Source organism: Podospora pseudoanserina (assembly GCF_035222485.1).
Source record: "Podospora pseudoanserina strain CBS 124.78 chromosome 7 map unlocalized CBS124.78p_7, whole genome shotgun sequence".
NCBI lineage: Eukaryota > Fungi > Ascomycota > Sordariomycetes > Sordariales > Podosporaceae > Podospora > Podospora pseudoanserina.
Window position 1 is genome coordinate 200,069 of NW_026946671.1, and position 13,889 is coordinate 213,957.

Sequence of the window (13,889 nt, forward strand, 5' to 3'; positions counted from 1 at the left end):
CGTGCGAACGCGCTATGCCTCGACCTATTAACCCTGTACCTTCCCCATTCTTTTTTTTCTTTCTCTTTGTCTCTTTTTCCACATTCTCGCCATTTTTATTCCTCGGGAACTGCTTCCGATGCGTTTCTAGATGATCCAAGGGTAGTTCAGAAAGTAATCCGCCAAAAAATCCCCCCACCGCCAGCTTTTGAGGCCGTCTAGAAAAGTGATAACGGCCGCCTCTTCCGATGGCGTCGTTGTCTAGCACATCGCCCCTCATAACCCTGGGCACGACTATCTCGACTCCCAGTTCGCACCACACGGCTCGAACAGATGGGGACAACGTCGGCGACACGTCTGCTCTTACGAGTGTGGATGACTTGGACGACGATGATGACCAGCTGTTACCTCCGCCCTATCGAGATGCAGCCCAGCTACCGTTTATGATTAAGAACCAGTTACAGATCCACCTGGAGGAGAAGATGTGTATGTTTTTTGCTCCTTTGTTTTGTTGACTTGGTTCCCTTCTCCTAACTTTCCCCCCCTTGACAGACCCTGAGACCCTGAACATGCTCCACGCCCTCCTCTCCAACTGCGCCAGCTTCTCCCCACCCTCGAAAGAGCAAGGCTCGCAACCACCACAGACAGTCTACGTTCCCCCACCACACCAACTCGCCTTCATCAGCAGTCTCGCAATCCACCCGCGGTTCACCTCGGCCCCACCAGACGTCGAAACGACCACCCCGCCGGTGCGCGACGGCACCGCTGCCCTCTCCTACCTCCGAGGTCTGCTGTCTATCGTCGGCCCAATAAACGCCAACTTTCGACAAGCATTCGAGTTCAAACCACCTCCATCATCCTCCCATGACAGGAGGTCAAGAAGGGGAGATGTGTTTGGTAACTGGTCAACCAGTGGCATGAGCGGAGCAGATAGTGACGCTTCCTCTTCTGATGTCATGACTGGTACCTTTGCCAGAGAAGGAGTCATTTGGCACCGCGCGAGTGATTTCTGGTCCGTGCTAGGGTGGTCATTTTGGTGCGCTGCGTTTGTGCCAGGGAGGTGGAAGTATTGGAAGCCCTGGTTGGAGTTTGTGGTTACGGTACTGGAGCAGGATTGGGATGATCGGTTGGCGATGGATGAGAAGACGACGACGGCGGGTGATGAGCCGTATCCCAATTTGAAGGGGAGTTTGTTGGTGGCTTATCTGGAGGATATCACCAAGGCGAGGAAAACCGTACAAAAGGAGGTGATGAAGGCTTTGACTTTTGCCTTGGAGGCGGGGGATAGGAAGGTGTATGGGGAGGTTTTCACGAATGAAGAGTTGGTTGGGCCGAGGACTATTAAGAGGAAGAGGGCGAATACAACGCTGGATCTGGAGAATGGCTGCTTCGGGGACTATGATGATGATGACTCGGACTTGGAGAATGAGGGGGACAGTCAGGAGCTGCCTTGCAGTTCTGCCAGGTCTGCGCGGGGGGTACAGAAAAGGACGAAGAAGGCGATGGAAAGCGATGCGGGCCCGAGGCCGGCTGCGTTTCGTTTGCCCGATGGAGTCGCCGAGACCATCCCATTCCGACTACGAATATTCCGTCTTTTATCGGCAGCGGCCCATTATCTCCGCGACGTATCCTTTCCTACTTCTGAGCTTTACCAGAGCTTCTCGTACAAGATCAGGACTTCACCGCTGCCTGTTTTTGAGCTCTTTCTCAAAGCACACAACGACCTGTCCGATGTTTCCAAAGTATTGCTCTACAGGAATGTTCTGGACGGTTTACTGCCGCCGAACGGCCTGCCGGATCCCGACCGTGTGGACCGCGACACGAATAGCCGGGATGACATCTCTGCTCTCGAGGTTATGTTGCAGAAGTGCTTCTTGCCGTTCCCGGCTGGGAGGATCACGGCCGAGGATAATGCCAAGTTGTCGATTGTGTTGGAGAATATGCTGTGGGTCTTGTATCTGGCGAGCGACATCACGGACGCGGCCGGTCTCGGGAAGGCGATTGAGACGGGGATCAAGGCGAGGGAGGCCAAGATTAAGGGGAGGGGGAGGGCGGGTGGAGTTGATAGGTTGGGGAGGGAGATGCTCGCGAGGTCGAGTAATAATCTGAGGGTGTTTGCGAGGATTCTCGGTTGAGGGGTGATTTGTCTGCTTATTACACGCGTTGACTTCCAAGCGCATTTTTATTGTTGGTTTTTGGCTTTTTGATACCCCCTCTGTATGGGAAAAGCATGGGCTATTATTTGACGGGATTCTTGCGGTTTTCTACTTGATGGTTTATCATTTGATGGGTGGTATGGTATGACTGGAAATCACAGGCGTGATGATCAGGGCGCATCATTGCTTTTACAATTAATCATGTTAAATGAAGGACTGTGTGTACATTTTTATTTCTACAGTTTTCGGGTAGATAGATGTCTTGACCGGATACCTCGTGGGACTCGTTCGGCCTGCAAAACTGGTTTCAACCACGCTTTAGAATGGAAGCAGGGATTGGTGCTGCTTTTGGCGGTCTATCGAGTACGATGGTTATATACATAGTGTTGTACAGTTGAGAGGGGATGTAGAGACCAAGGCTATGCGTGCTTTTCCTCCGCCAAACTCCTTTCCACCCCCAAACACATCTCTTATTTCCTTCTCATGACATGTCCCTCTCCGTTCCAATATCATGGCTTCTTCGCCGCCCCCGGCGTCCACCCCTGAGGCTGCCACTCCTCCCCGGGTCCGGCCCTCTTCTGCCTCCACGGATCAACCTTTTTCTTCCCCCCAACCAAAATCTCGCCTTCCTCCCCTTGTTCAGCCTGTTTCTTCATCCCCTCCCAAACCTCCTCCCTCTTGACCTCCTTGGGCACTTTTTGTTGTTCTTCCTTCTTCTCAACCCACATTCCGCTCCCCTCCAACGCTGGCTTCCTCTGTTCCCCCCCAACCCCATCCTCAATATATTTAGCCTTGGCCTCCCACCTCCTGTCTGCCTCTGCCGCCAAAATCTTGAGTCTTTCTTGTCTGATAACGTCTGCTTGCTGTTCTTCAATGGTGGGCGGGTCAGGCCGGGTGTGACGCAGCCACTGGTGCCACGCGGGCGGGATCTTGACCTCGGAGTGGTGGAGTTTGAGGGCAGGGTTGGGGCGGAGGATGCGGCGCCAGCGGTCCGGGTTGGGGTTGCCGCGGTCGTGGAACTCCCAGTAGGTGTTGCCTGAGAGGTCTTTGCCTACTAGGAAGTGGCGGCGCCAGGGGAGGCGGAGGGATTGGAATTTTTGGAGGAGGGAGAGGGGTTGGGACATTTTGACCTCTATATACAGGGTGGGCGAGGCAGTAAAGAAAAGAGCGGTTTTGTGAATGTGTAATACAGGGAGGTGGGGGTGGTGATGTTCGCAACGCTGTTCGCGATAATTTCTTTGGTGGTGAACAGCTACGGTGGAATAATTTGATCGAGTGACGTCGTTGCCAAGGGGTGGGATTTGGATGGGTTTAAAACTAGTGGGCACGGCATGGGAAAAAGTGGGCATGATTACTTTGGACGGGGTCCTCTTGGATTCTAGTGTGGACAGATACTACAAAAAGGGGCAGATAAAGTGGATTAGATCGTGAATGATCATCAACAGACTCCTCAATTGCCATGAGAAGGCATTGAAAGATGGTCAACATGCAACTCAAACTCAATGAGCTACGCAGGAGATCGACATCGAATATCCAGTCCAGAAAGCTTAATCCCAGCCACATATTATTAGCCTCCCCCACACTCCCCTCCCAGCGCACAGACAAACCTGTGTGGCTGGAGTTAAACCTTCCCGCCAAGCCATAAATGAGGGGCAGCACCCAGGCACACCAAGGCACGGCAAGGGATGCCCCCTGAAGAGGACGCCCTGAAGAATGCCCGCAATCTCACAAGAGACATGGCCCGCGACGACAAGCCTCACCACACCACATCTCGGTTGCCGACCTTCTTCCAATTTGCTGAAATAGACACGAACAAACGAGGCCCCGCAGCTTCATTTCACGGCCCGTCGCCAGACTAATTAACCTACCCTGAAAAGCTAGGGGACATCCGCTGCCAAAATTATCCATCTTTTAAGGGATAGGAGAGAGAGAGAGAGATCCGCTGACGCAACTGGCCCCGAACGGACTGCTTACCTGTTCTCACGACCCGAGACTCCCGGACTCTTTGTTGAACAGCTTGGAAAAGGAAAACCTACTTTGTACACGAACAACACTTGCTTAAGAGAGAAACAATCCAGAAATCAACATTTGCCAAAAACATGGCGTCCGTGACATCGCTAGACGGCGACTTGCGCCGGTTGCGCCTGGAAAAGTACACGCCCGCCGCTGCGAACGAGGCAAAGCAATGGATAGAGAGTGTCATCGGCGAGACCTTGCCCGGAAAAGACCTGCTCGAGGGACTCAAAGATGGTGTTGCTTTGTGCAAGTAAGTCTGCCGCCGCACTGGTAACCTGTTGTACAACAGTTCGAAGGTTGACTAACACGTGCCCGGCCCCCCAGACTCGTCAACCTCGCCATCGGTCCTCCAGGAGTCAAGTTCAAGAAATCCGCCATGCCTTTTGTTCAGATGGAAAACATCTCCCACTTTCTCCGCGCCTGCCAAACACCGCCTCTCAACCTCCAACAGCACGACATGTTTCTGACTGTCGACCTCTACGAGCGAAAAGACCCCGCCCAGGTCCTCCAGTGCCTTGGTGCTTTCAGCCGGGCGGCCAACGCTGCCAACCCAGACACCTTTCCCAATCCGATCGGTCCCAAAGCCAAGAACCCGGCGCTGTTAAGTCCACAACCGACGGGTTACAATACTCCTCCACTTATACGTGGCCGAGGGAATTCCAATGCTAGCAATACCTCGTCTTCGGTGTATGGCAGGGGAACGCCGTCATTATCGGCATCGAGAACAGGGGGTGACGACGGACCATGGGGCCGGGCCAAGTCCCCAACGAACGGTGCAACTTCTCCTGGTGTTAGTAGCTGGAGTAAGAAGGAGCACGAAGGCGCCACATCTCCGGCCTGGAACATCGCCCAGTATGGCTACATGGGCGGTGCCAACCAGAATAACCTAGGGATCGCCTTTGGTGGCAGGAGGCAGATCACTAGTGCTGGTCCTGCAGTCCCAAGCTTGTACGAGAAGGAGAAGAAGAGAAAGGAGGAGGCCGAGAAGCTGAGGCTACAACAAGAAGAAGAGGAGCGCAAGAAGAAGGCGGAACTCGAAGCGGAAGAAGCACGGGTCAAGAAGGAAGAGGAGCGAAGGTGGGAAGAGGAGGCCAAGCGGATCAGGGAAGAAGAGCGGAGGAAAATTGAAGAGGAGAAAAGGCGGTGGGAGGAGGAGGAACGGCAGTGGAAGATGACAGAGGAAAAGAGGCGCAAAGAGGAGGCCGAAGCTGAAAGGCGGTTGCAGGAGGAACGTGCGAAGGCTCGACAGCAAAAGAGCGGGTCCGAGCTTCGTGGTCAGTACTTGAGCCAATATCAAGCGGGTCAGGAGTCATCAGATAAGGAACGCATCAGACAGCTCGAAGAAGAGCTTGCAAAGGCACGAGAGAGGGAGGCCCAGTATGAGCGGGAACGTCAGGGGCGGTCTCGCGGACATGGGAACAGGGATGCCAAGAAGGCGAGGTCTCGATCTCGCAGCCGGCCTGCTGCTGCGGACAAGGTGAGCAGACAGGACTCGTGGAGTGTGAGGGATGAGCAGAACTTTGCTTCGAAATCGTGGCACCATCACCAAAACGAGGTCGACATTGAAGAGGAACCTCCGTTGAGCCCACCGCTTCCATCACAGTCACCGAGACCACTCCCCGACCCGGCAAAGGTTAAGACCCATCGCACGGGAGAGAAGTCGTCTTTGCCACCACCGACTTTGCCCATCAGGAAGCAGCCCACTGGTGGTCAACCGCTTCCCATCGCGAAGCAGCATACTGGTTCTCGCCCTCTTCCTGATCCGACTACTTACTCCGCGACAACATCCCCAGAATCAACCCGACAACTCCCCACCCCTGGGTCGGCTGGTAGTAACAACCGCAGCCCGTTTGCAAAGCCAACCAGCCCTCGCTCCTCCAAACAAACCACCAGCCCCTTTTCCACTAAACCAACTACCACACCCTTCTCAACCAAACCGCCCACCAACTCCCCCTTTACATCCAAACCAACAACCAACTCCCCCTTTGTATCCAAACCCCCCTTTGCCAAACCCGCCCCCCAACCCACCTCTCGCACCGACAGGTACCTCTCCTCCAACCCCGCCCCCCTCCACTCCCCCCCTACTTCAACCTTTGTCAAAGAACTTGCCGGGACGGTAGATGAACACGCAGAGGAGGATCGCCGCCGTCAACAAGCCCAGAAACAGACAAAGGCTGCCGGGTGGGCTAGCAAGTCCCTCTTGGAAAGGGAGATGGAGCTGGAGAGACAGAGACAAAAGGAGTGGGAAGAAAGCCAGAAGGAAACGGCCAAGGCGGTCAGGACGGCGGATGGGGTGGAGGGGATTGGAGGTGGGATAGGGGGTAGGTGGGATGTGGGACAGTGGAGTGGGTATACGGGGGGTGATGGGCAGAATAAGGGCGGGCAGGGGATTGGGGCCAATAGGAGGCAGATTGTGGGGCCTAGGCCGCTGCCGGGGAATGGGGGGAGGTGAGTGTAGAGGTTTTGGTAATGGGGGGGACGGCTGATGATTTTTATTTGTAAAGGGAGGATAGAGAATACCCGGTTTGGGATGGTCAGAATGATACCAGATTTTCTGTCAAAGATACGTTTGTCAGGTTAGGCGTGGTGTGTGTGTGGGTGGGTGATAATAGATGACAATCCAGCAGAGAGTGTTTAGGCTTTGTAGATGATTTTTGATATTTTTCACTTTCGCTCCTATGTTAACACCCCTACTCCGACAGGCATGAAGAATATGACGTGACAACAAGGCAAACAATGCTTTTCCAACCATGCCGAACCAAACCACAAGACGCCGTCGCTCCCATAATTCCCAACCATGCATGGCTTATAAACAACCCCTTCCCTCCCATATCATACAACCCACCACCCCATATCTTACATCCCCCCACTGACCAACTACCTAGTAAAATCCCACTGCACCCTCTCCCTCCCCTTTTCCCTCCCCCCATCCCATTTTTTACTCCCTCCACTCCCACTCCCCCCAGGCCAACTCTTGTACCTGACCCCCTCCAACGCCTCCCTCACCATGACCGGCTCCCGCTGCCCGTATTTCGCCGCCCCCGGCAGCAGCTTAGCACTGGCACTATACGGCTTTTTGAGAATCTTGACCGGCACCTTGGGGATGTATTTCTCTCTCTGAGCTTCTCCCCTCGTCTCCCTTAATATCTCCCTAAACTCTGCCTCGTCGTTTGCGATCTGCGCCCTGATGAACCTGAGCTTGGACTTCTCGTCTTCGTGGGCGTGTTCCTCCTCCTGGAGCTGTTCCATCACCGGTTTGCGGGGGACATACTTGATGTGATTAACTCGCGGAGCATATGTTGGGTCGGGGGTTATAGTTGGGTCCAACCGGGCGAGGGAGCCTTTGGAGAGGAGTTGATTGATGTCGACTGTTTCCCCTGGTGGGATGGGGATTGGGTTGGAGGGGGTGATGCATGGCATGTCGACTTCTTTTCTTAGGACGGTGTCAATGTCTACCGCGGAGAAGAAGGCGCACGATTGGGGGAGGTCGTGGATGCCGACTTGCTGGGCAAACATTGCCCTCGTCCAGAGGTTGGATATTTGAAGCGCCATCGCAGCGCGGTACTTGTCGTGTTCTTGGACCAGATATCGAATCTCGTCGTGGACCGTGATGGCGAGTCGGCAGGCAATGTTGAATCTCCGGGTGAGGTAGTCCATTGAGACGATGAGGAGGTGGAGGTAGTCGACTCCAGAAGACTGGATAGCCCAGTTGATTCTCGAGGTCAGATACCCCCCCTTTGACAAAAACCTCGCAGTCAACGCCTCGGTGATGCCCGCCCCCAACACGGGGGTGCGAGGGTGGGATTGCTCGGCGAATTCCTCCAGCTGGTTGAACACAAACGACTCTGTCCCTCCGCGCCAAAAGGGGCGTTTATACAGGGACTTGCGATTGGTTTTTGTGCCCTTTGTCGTGGCGTATAGCTTGCCGGCGATGTCGAGTGTTTCCTGCTCGGAAAGGGAGGGGTTGAATTGCCTGAGGAGCTGGCCGGCGAATTTTAGGCCCGCACCATAAATACGCCCATAGTTGAACACCTTGGCGTCGTTGCGGGTGATGCCCAAAATGGCGGCGGTGCGGGAGTGGAGGTCGGTGCCTTGGGCCTTGGTGCCCTCCAATGTCATGAACCCGATGGCATTCCCGCCGTGGAGTTTAAACGTTGCGTCTCCCACCACAGAGGCGATCCAGAGCTCTTCTGAATCAACGTCGGCGCCGACAAAGACGTACCCCGGTGGAGCGCGGACCATGGCTTTGAGCTCGGAACCGACGCGGTTCTTTTTTGCGTTAGAGGCCGTGAGCCAGGTGTTTTCTACCGCGCGGCGGGTCACGGTGCCCATGGGGATGACCTGAGGAAGAATAAACCCTGGTGTTGGGGCATCCTCGGGGAGGTCTTTGGGGCGGACAGGCTCGGGGAGGTTGGACTCGTACACCACCAGCTGAGACATGATCCTGTCGCGGGAGCTGATCCAGTAGGAGCAAGAAGCGTTCATCTCCAGGGCCTCTTTGGCATAGTCGTACTCCGACGACAGCGTCCCCTTTTCGAAATAGCTGAGATAGCTCTTTGCCATGGGGTTGGTGCAGCGAGCCGTGGGACCGTCCTTGTGTGGCAGCTTGAAGTAGGCGTGTTTTGTGTCCTCCTTGACGGCCAAGACTGTCTCCCCCTCGAAATCACAGGGCTTCATCTGCTTGTCGAGGTACTTCTTCATATCGGCCAAGGGCACTCTAAAGGTCCAGCCATGCTTATCCGACCAAAACAACGGGTGTCCATCCCAGGACAGCCGGAGAAGAAGTGGTGCAATTCTTGTTCGCACAGTGAGGTTGATAGGGCCTTTAGCCTTGGGAAACAGATTTCTATACCAATTTGGCTCCCCTGGCATCTTTTGGTTCTTGTATTCTCTCGGGGGGCTGGTCGAAGTCCCCTTGGTCATCTTGACCTCCTGTCCAGACCAGTCCAGCTGCGACAACCAGGGATCGGTACTCCACTTCTCGGGCTGCTTTTTGATTTCGCGAGCCTTGTCTGTAAGGGCAACCAACCGCTCCCGGACACCATCAGATAGCTTCCTGTACGTGGCTTCCGCATTTGCGATGTAAGAGTCCCATGTTTTATTGACGGGCAAAATCACATTCGATAGATGCCTCAACGCAGCGAAGCTAACAGGATGTGGGCAGACGCGAAGAAAGTTGGGAAACACCACTTGGTAGACACGATGGGTGATGGCCACATCAGCAGCGCAGTAAGTCAAAAGCTCATCCAGCTGCTGGTTGATGCCATCCCGGTCAAACTCGCCAAAAGCGTTGCGGGCTTCTTTGTCGATTGTGACGCCGAGGTGGAACTGTGCAACATCCCGCAGTGAATTGATCGAACTCCTTTCCACCCAAAGTTCTTCCTCCTGGGCCGAAAACGCACCATTGTTCAACAATTCGACGAGCTCGGCATTGCTCGACTCCTTGGCGATCTTGTCCCGAAACTCGCGGTCCTTCCTGTGCTTCATCCACGTTGGTCGTTGTTGCGAGCACATGCCATTGACAGCAACGTGCAATGACATGGTGTCCAGGAACGAATTCCTCGTCTGTGTCAGGTTGTATTCCTCCAATATCCTCGCCCGATCGTATCCGATATTGTGCCCTATTATCACCCGCTCTTTTGTTGGATCGCCCACCGGGATGAGCTGATGTTCGTTTTCTGTCTCGCCCAACAGCCACGGCGACAACCAGGCATACCAAGCATCGGCCGTCGCAGCGCAGGCCATGACGGCGTACGGGCTTTCCTTCCACATAACCTCGGTGTCAAATGTCATGGCTTCTCCCTCAGGCGCATCCACTGGCTCGGTCCGGCCATCGGCGTAGTACTTTGTCCACCCGCTCCGGCGCACCCATTTTCTCGGTTTCGGTGGCGGATTTGCCAGGGCAAACCGCTTCGCGTGGGTGAGGAAGGGCTCGGCGGCATCGACGCCTAGTTTGTGGAAATGCTCGTCGAGGGTGCTTCCGACCAGCGGCGGGAGATCGAATGCGACGGGCGCCGAGGTGTCGGTGTTTTTCCCCAGCAGTTCGTGACGTCGAAGGTGGTCCCGCGCAAGAGCGACCAGCTCTTTGGAGGGGGGTGAGGTGTTGCCCTTGGGGAACAGCTGGTGGTAAATGTGCGAGCTCAGTTGCTGTACGCCAATCTCGTTGTACCGCGCAGTACATGGCACTGATAGGTTTTCGGTGGTTTCGTCTTGAGTAGCAGCGGTTTGCGAAATCCACCGCCGGGATGAGATGGGACGTCTGCCGGCGCAGTGTCTCGCAAGACGGATGATGCTGGCGACCGGCGCGTCTCGTCCTGCCGCGACCCTACGGTAAGGGAGCAGCATTCTATTTTGTCTGGGGGAATGGTGCGCGCCCCTTCAAGTCATGGTGCCAAGTGGACTGCTTCTATTGGAACGTTCCTTTTTTCGAAAAAGGAAAAAAGAAAAAACGACGAAATTTTGGGTCCTGGCGGGGATGCTACGACAGTGAGGCCCCGCTCACGGCGGCAGCCAGCAGTAGCTAATCCCAGTCCTGCATGGTGTGTGGGGTCTGGGCTTCTCATGGGCGTCCGCAGCGGGACCATTTGATTCCCAAAATCCCATGCTGTGGCACCTGTCTTGTTGATAAGATCCGTCCGGATATTTCACAAAGAGTACGGAGGAGCTCTCATCTGAGGGTTCCTTGAAGATTGATTATATGATGGTATACTGTTGAGAAATGTGATCACAGGTATGCTCTCACGTGCAAACAAGCCTCTTCACAGGATGGTGGTGCTTGGAGTCACACATCGGAATATGTATGTCATAATTCAGGTAGGCACAGTAGAAAAGGCAGCTTGTGGATGGGTGAGGTGCTAGCGGATCTCCGAGCCCAGCCAAGCATGGAAGGCAACCGCAAACTTTTGAAAAGTCGTCACCAGGCAAGCAAAGTGCCTCAAAAGTGCCAGGTCAGCACATGCTGTCAGTCTCATGCTGTGATTGCCGAAACAGGCCCTGGATTGGCTGCTAGTTAGCAAGTCATGAGATAGACAGAGGAATCTTTCGTAGAGGTAATAAGTGGGGTGAGTGAGTGATATTGGCGAGGAGCGGCAAACGCAGCGGAAAGACAGGCGGGCGGCTTGCTGGGCTTGAGCTTGGGTTGGGGCAGTTCGGACCAAGAGAAGGTATAATTTGGAAGCCGCCTCGCTCGCTCGTCGACCGCTTGTTGAGAGAGAGGCGCCTGTCTTGCGTCTGTCTGTCTGGCGATACGACGACCCCTTATTAATGCCATTGCCCCCCTTTTTGTGTGTCTTTGTGGCCTTCCACTACGTGCTTTCCAGTCCAGGTGCTCACATCATAAGCTCTCGGGGTGGAGTTTGTGGTAATATCCTAGCCGTCTGTCATTGCCGCCTTTTCCTACTACCATCTTCATGTTGCTTCAGGCAGCTTCATTATCTCTATATACTTTCCCCCCCGTCGTGGCTCGTCTCTCGCTTTTCCTTTGCTGCTGCAGCAATCATGGCCAACAACTTTTTTGACTCGGGCTTTGACGAGTTCCTTGGAGGTATGGGCAGATGTGGAACTCCCTCGAGAAGTGCAGGTGCAAATTGGCTCCAGCCGAGACTAACACAGTTTTTGCCATGAATGACCAGAGCTTGCGAATTTTACACTTCCCTTCCCAGGTCTGCCTTTACCAGCACCCTCTGCTGCGAGCAACCGCCAGCAGCACGCATCTCAGCCAGCCCTAGGACGCCCGGCATCCGTCTCCTTCGAGCTCCCCAGACTCCCTGCCTTCGGAGCCGTGTGGCCGGTGCCATCAGCACCCCCGCCGGCCCTTCCTCCCCTTCCCGCCCTCCCCGGGGCCTCGTCGTGGTCTGCAGCGCAGCAGTGGCAACCACCACGACAGCCTGCACAAGCCGGAGCTCGTCCTGGCGCCGCTGCATCATTTATTTCCAGACCCACTTTTTCACTTTTACACGGCGCCCCCCACCCTCCGACGCCGATGCCGTCAACGGCTCCGGTTACCACTTCTCTCCCTGGGCCCTTCTTTCATCAACCATCAACAACAATCGGCTCAACCTCACCCTCAGCCTCAGCCCAATCCGGTCCTGCGAATCTGCCACAGCCACGGCGCACCACTGTCAACAACCCCTCCCAATTCCTCCCTTCTTCATCTCGTCCCGCTAATTCACTCCACAATACCGTGAATACCCCGAGAACAATCACCCCAACCCCACCTTTGCACCAGCGCGAACCAAACAGCGACGACTTCTATCTGAACCAACTCACCGCTGACTTTTCCACCCCTTCTCTCGATTCAGACAGCGACCGCTTTTACCTCGACCAACTCTCTCGTGATTTTTCCAGCCCATCTCTCCCTTCTACCTCTGCTACTCCACAAAGGTCGGCCACGAGGAGCAATAATCCCGGCACCAACAACGCATTCAGCCAGACACTCCACAGGATTCTTCCCCCTCCAGCGCCACCCGCTGGCCTGAGAGCCCCCCCGCCACCTTCGACAAGATCCACGCCAACCTCGAACACCAACGAAGAATCCAGCGACTCCGACTCGGCCTACACCATGCCAGCATCATCGCGACCAGTGCGTCGTCGCTCTGGTCAAGCTGACTGCCTCACGCTCCCTCATGTCCCTCGCGTCTCGGGTGCCTCGTCATCCTCTTCCGGCGCCGCTGCCTCCAATCAGTCACAAGCAAACTCATCAAAGTCACAGCTGAGCCAGGCTCGAACAGCACCGCAAGCAACGCCGAGCAGACCGAGCAATGGCTCGATATCTGCGGCAGGGTCCGGCACAAAGCGCAAACGCGAGGCGTTTGAGATCGATGACGATGATCTGTTTGGAGACAACGACCTAGAGGTTGTTGACTTGGTGGACAAGGACATGGCCGACCTGACGTCGGACGAGAAGGAGAAGGAGGAGGACAGGAAGAAGAATTGGGTCAAGCTGTCGCAGTTTCAGTGTGTCATTTGCATGGATGATGTCACGGATTTGACGGTCACCTATTGCGGTAAGTCTTTTTTTCCAACTCGGGTGAATTTTTAATGGGAGGCAATGCTAATGGATTATTTTGTTCAGGTCATCTCTTTTGCAGCGAGTGCCTACATTCAGCCCTGCAAATAACACCCCACAAGCGGATCTGCCCGATTTGCAGGCAGAAAATCGAGAACAAGAATGCGAGCGGGAAGTTTGGCCCTAAGAGCAAGGGGTATTATCCTCTGGAGATTAAGCTGATGACGAAGAAGAGTTTGGGGAAGAAGGTGGCGGTGGCTGCTGCTGCTGGTAGAAATACCGGCGAGCACTGAGTTTTTGCCCTTGGAACAAAGGGCGATTTCGGCTGAAAGCCTTGTTTTTTTTACAGGGGGGCAGCGGCAATGAGATGAGCGTGTCTGAATCTGTGCAGATATGAATGGATTCACTTGGGGGAAATGGATGGGCTGTATATAGCAAGAGCCCCCACCTCCCCCTCCTCAAGTTTTGAAGGCAGGAAAGCGCAACTTTATCAGGCATTTACATATGGGTCAGGGTCATGGGACATGGGGAAACGAACTAGGCGCTAAAGGGTTTTGTGTTGTCAGGCACATGAAATGGGAGCAGGCGTGGGAGTTTTTTTATGAAATATACCCCTTTCTTTCTTTTCTTTTCTTTTCTTTTCTCTTCTTTTCTTTTCTTTTCTTATGGTGAAATATGGGGGTGGTCTTTGGGTCTTTTTGTGATTTGGGGGTTGATGGTGGGATATATAA

The 13,889-nt window shown here is 54.6% G+C and overlaps 5 protein-coding genes across 5 annotated transcripts; 3 read left to right on the forward strand and 2 right to left on the reverse strand.

The window, feature by feature from the left end:
* Positions 1 to 227: 227 nt before the first annotated feature.
* Positions 228 to 2,448, forward strand: QC764_707540 (uncharacterized protein; the record flags this gene model as incomplete). Its single annotated transcript, XM_062950372.1, has 2 exons — positions 228 to 465; positions 532 to 2,448. The coding sequence occupies 2 exons, from the start codon at positions 228 to 230 to the stop codon at positions 2,112 to 2,114; spliced, it is 1,821 nt and encodes a 606-aa protein (XP_062796383.1). The 3' UTR covers positions 2,115 to 2,448.
* A 196-nt stretch (positions 2,449 to 2,644) lies between these two features.
* On the reverse strand, positions 2,645 to 3,259 carry QC764_707550 (uncharacterized protein; the record flags this gene model as incomplete). Its single annotated transcript, XM_062950373.1, has 1 exon — positions 2,645 to 3,259. One exon carries the CDS (start codon positions 3,257 to 3,259, stop codon positions 2,645 to 2,647), a length of 615 nt encoding a protein of 204 aa, XP_062796384.1.
* A 358-nt stretch (positions 3,260 to 3,617) lies between these two features.
* SCP1 (calponin) lies at positions 3,618 to 6,603 on the forward strand (the record flags this gene model as incomplete). The annotated part of the gene is made up of 2 exons (XM_062950374.1): positions 3,618 to 4,401; positions 4,476 to 6,603. Exons 1-2 carry the CDS (start codon positions 4,235 to 4,237, stop codon positions 6,601 to 6,603), a joined length of 2,295 nt encoding a protein of 764 aa, XP_062796385.1. The 5' UTR covers positions 3,618 to 4,234.
* A 425-nt stretch (positions 6,604 to 7,028) lies between these two features.
* Positions 7,029 to 10,496, reverse strand: MIP1 (DNA-directed DNA polymerase gamma mip1; the record flags this gene model as incomplete). The annotated part of the gene is made up of 1 exon (XM_062950375.1): positions 7,029 to 10,496. The coding sequence occupies one exon, from the start codon at positions 10,494 to 10,496 to the stop codon at positions 7,029 to 7,031; it is 3,468 nt and encodes a 1,155-aa protein (XP_062796386.1).
* Positions 10,497 to 11,075: 579 nt separating this feature from the next.
* QC764_707580 (uncharacterized protein) lies at positions 11,076 to 13,741 on the forward strand. The gene is made up of 3 exons (XM_062950376.1): positions 11,076 to 11,694; positions 11,783 to 13,156; positions 13,225 to 13,741. Exons 1-3 carry the CDS (start codon positions 11,415 to 11,417, stop codon positions 13,449 to 13,451), a joined length of 1,881 nt encoding a protein of 626 aa, XP_062796387.1. The 5' UTR covers positions 11,076 to 11,414; the 3' UTR covers positions 13,452 to 13,741.
* The last annotated feature ends 148 nt before the right edge of the window (positions 13,742 to 13,889 follow it).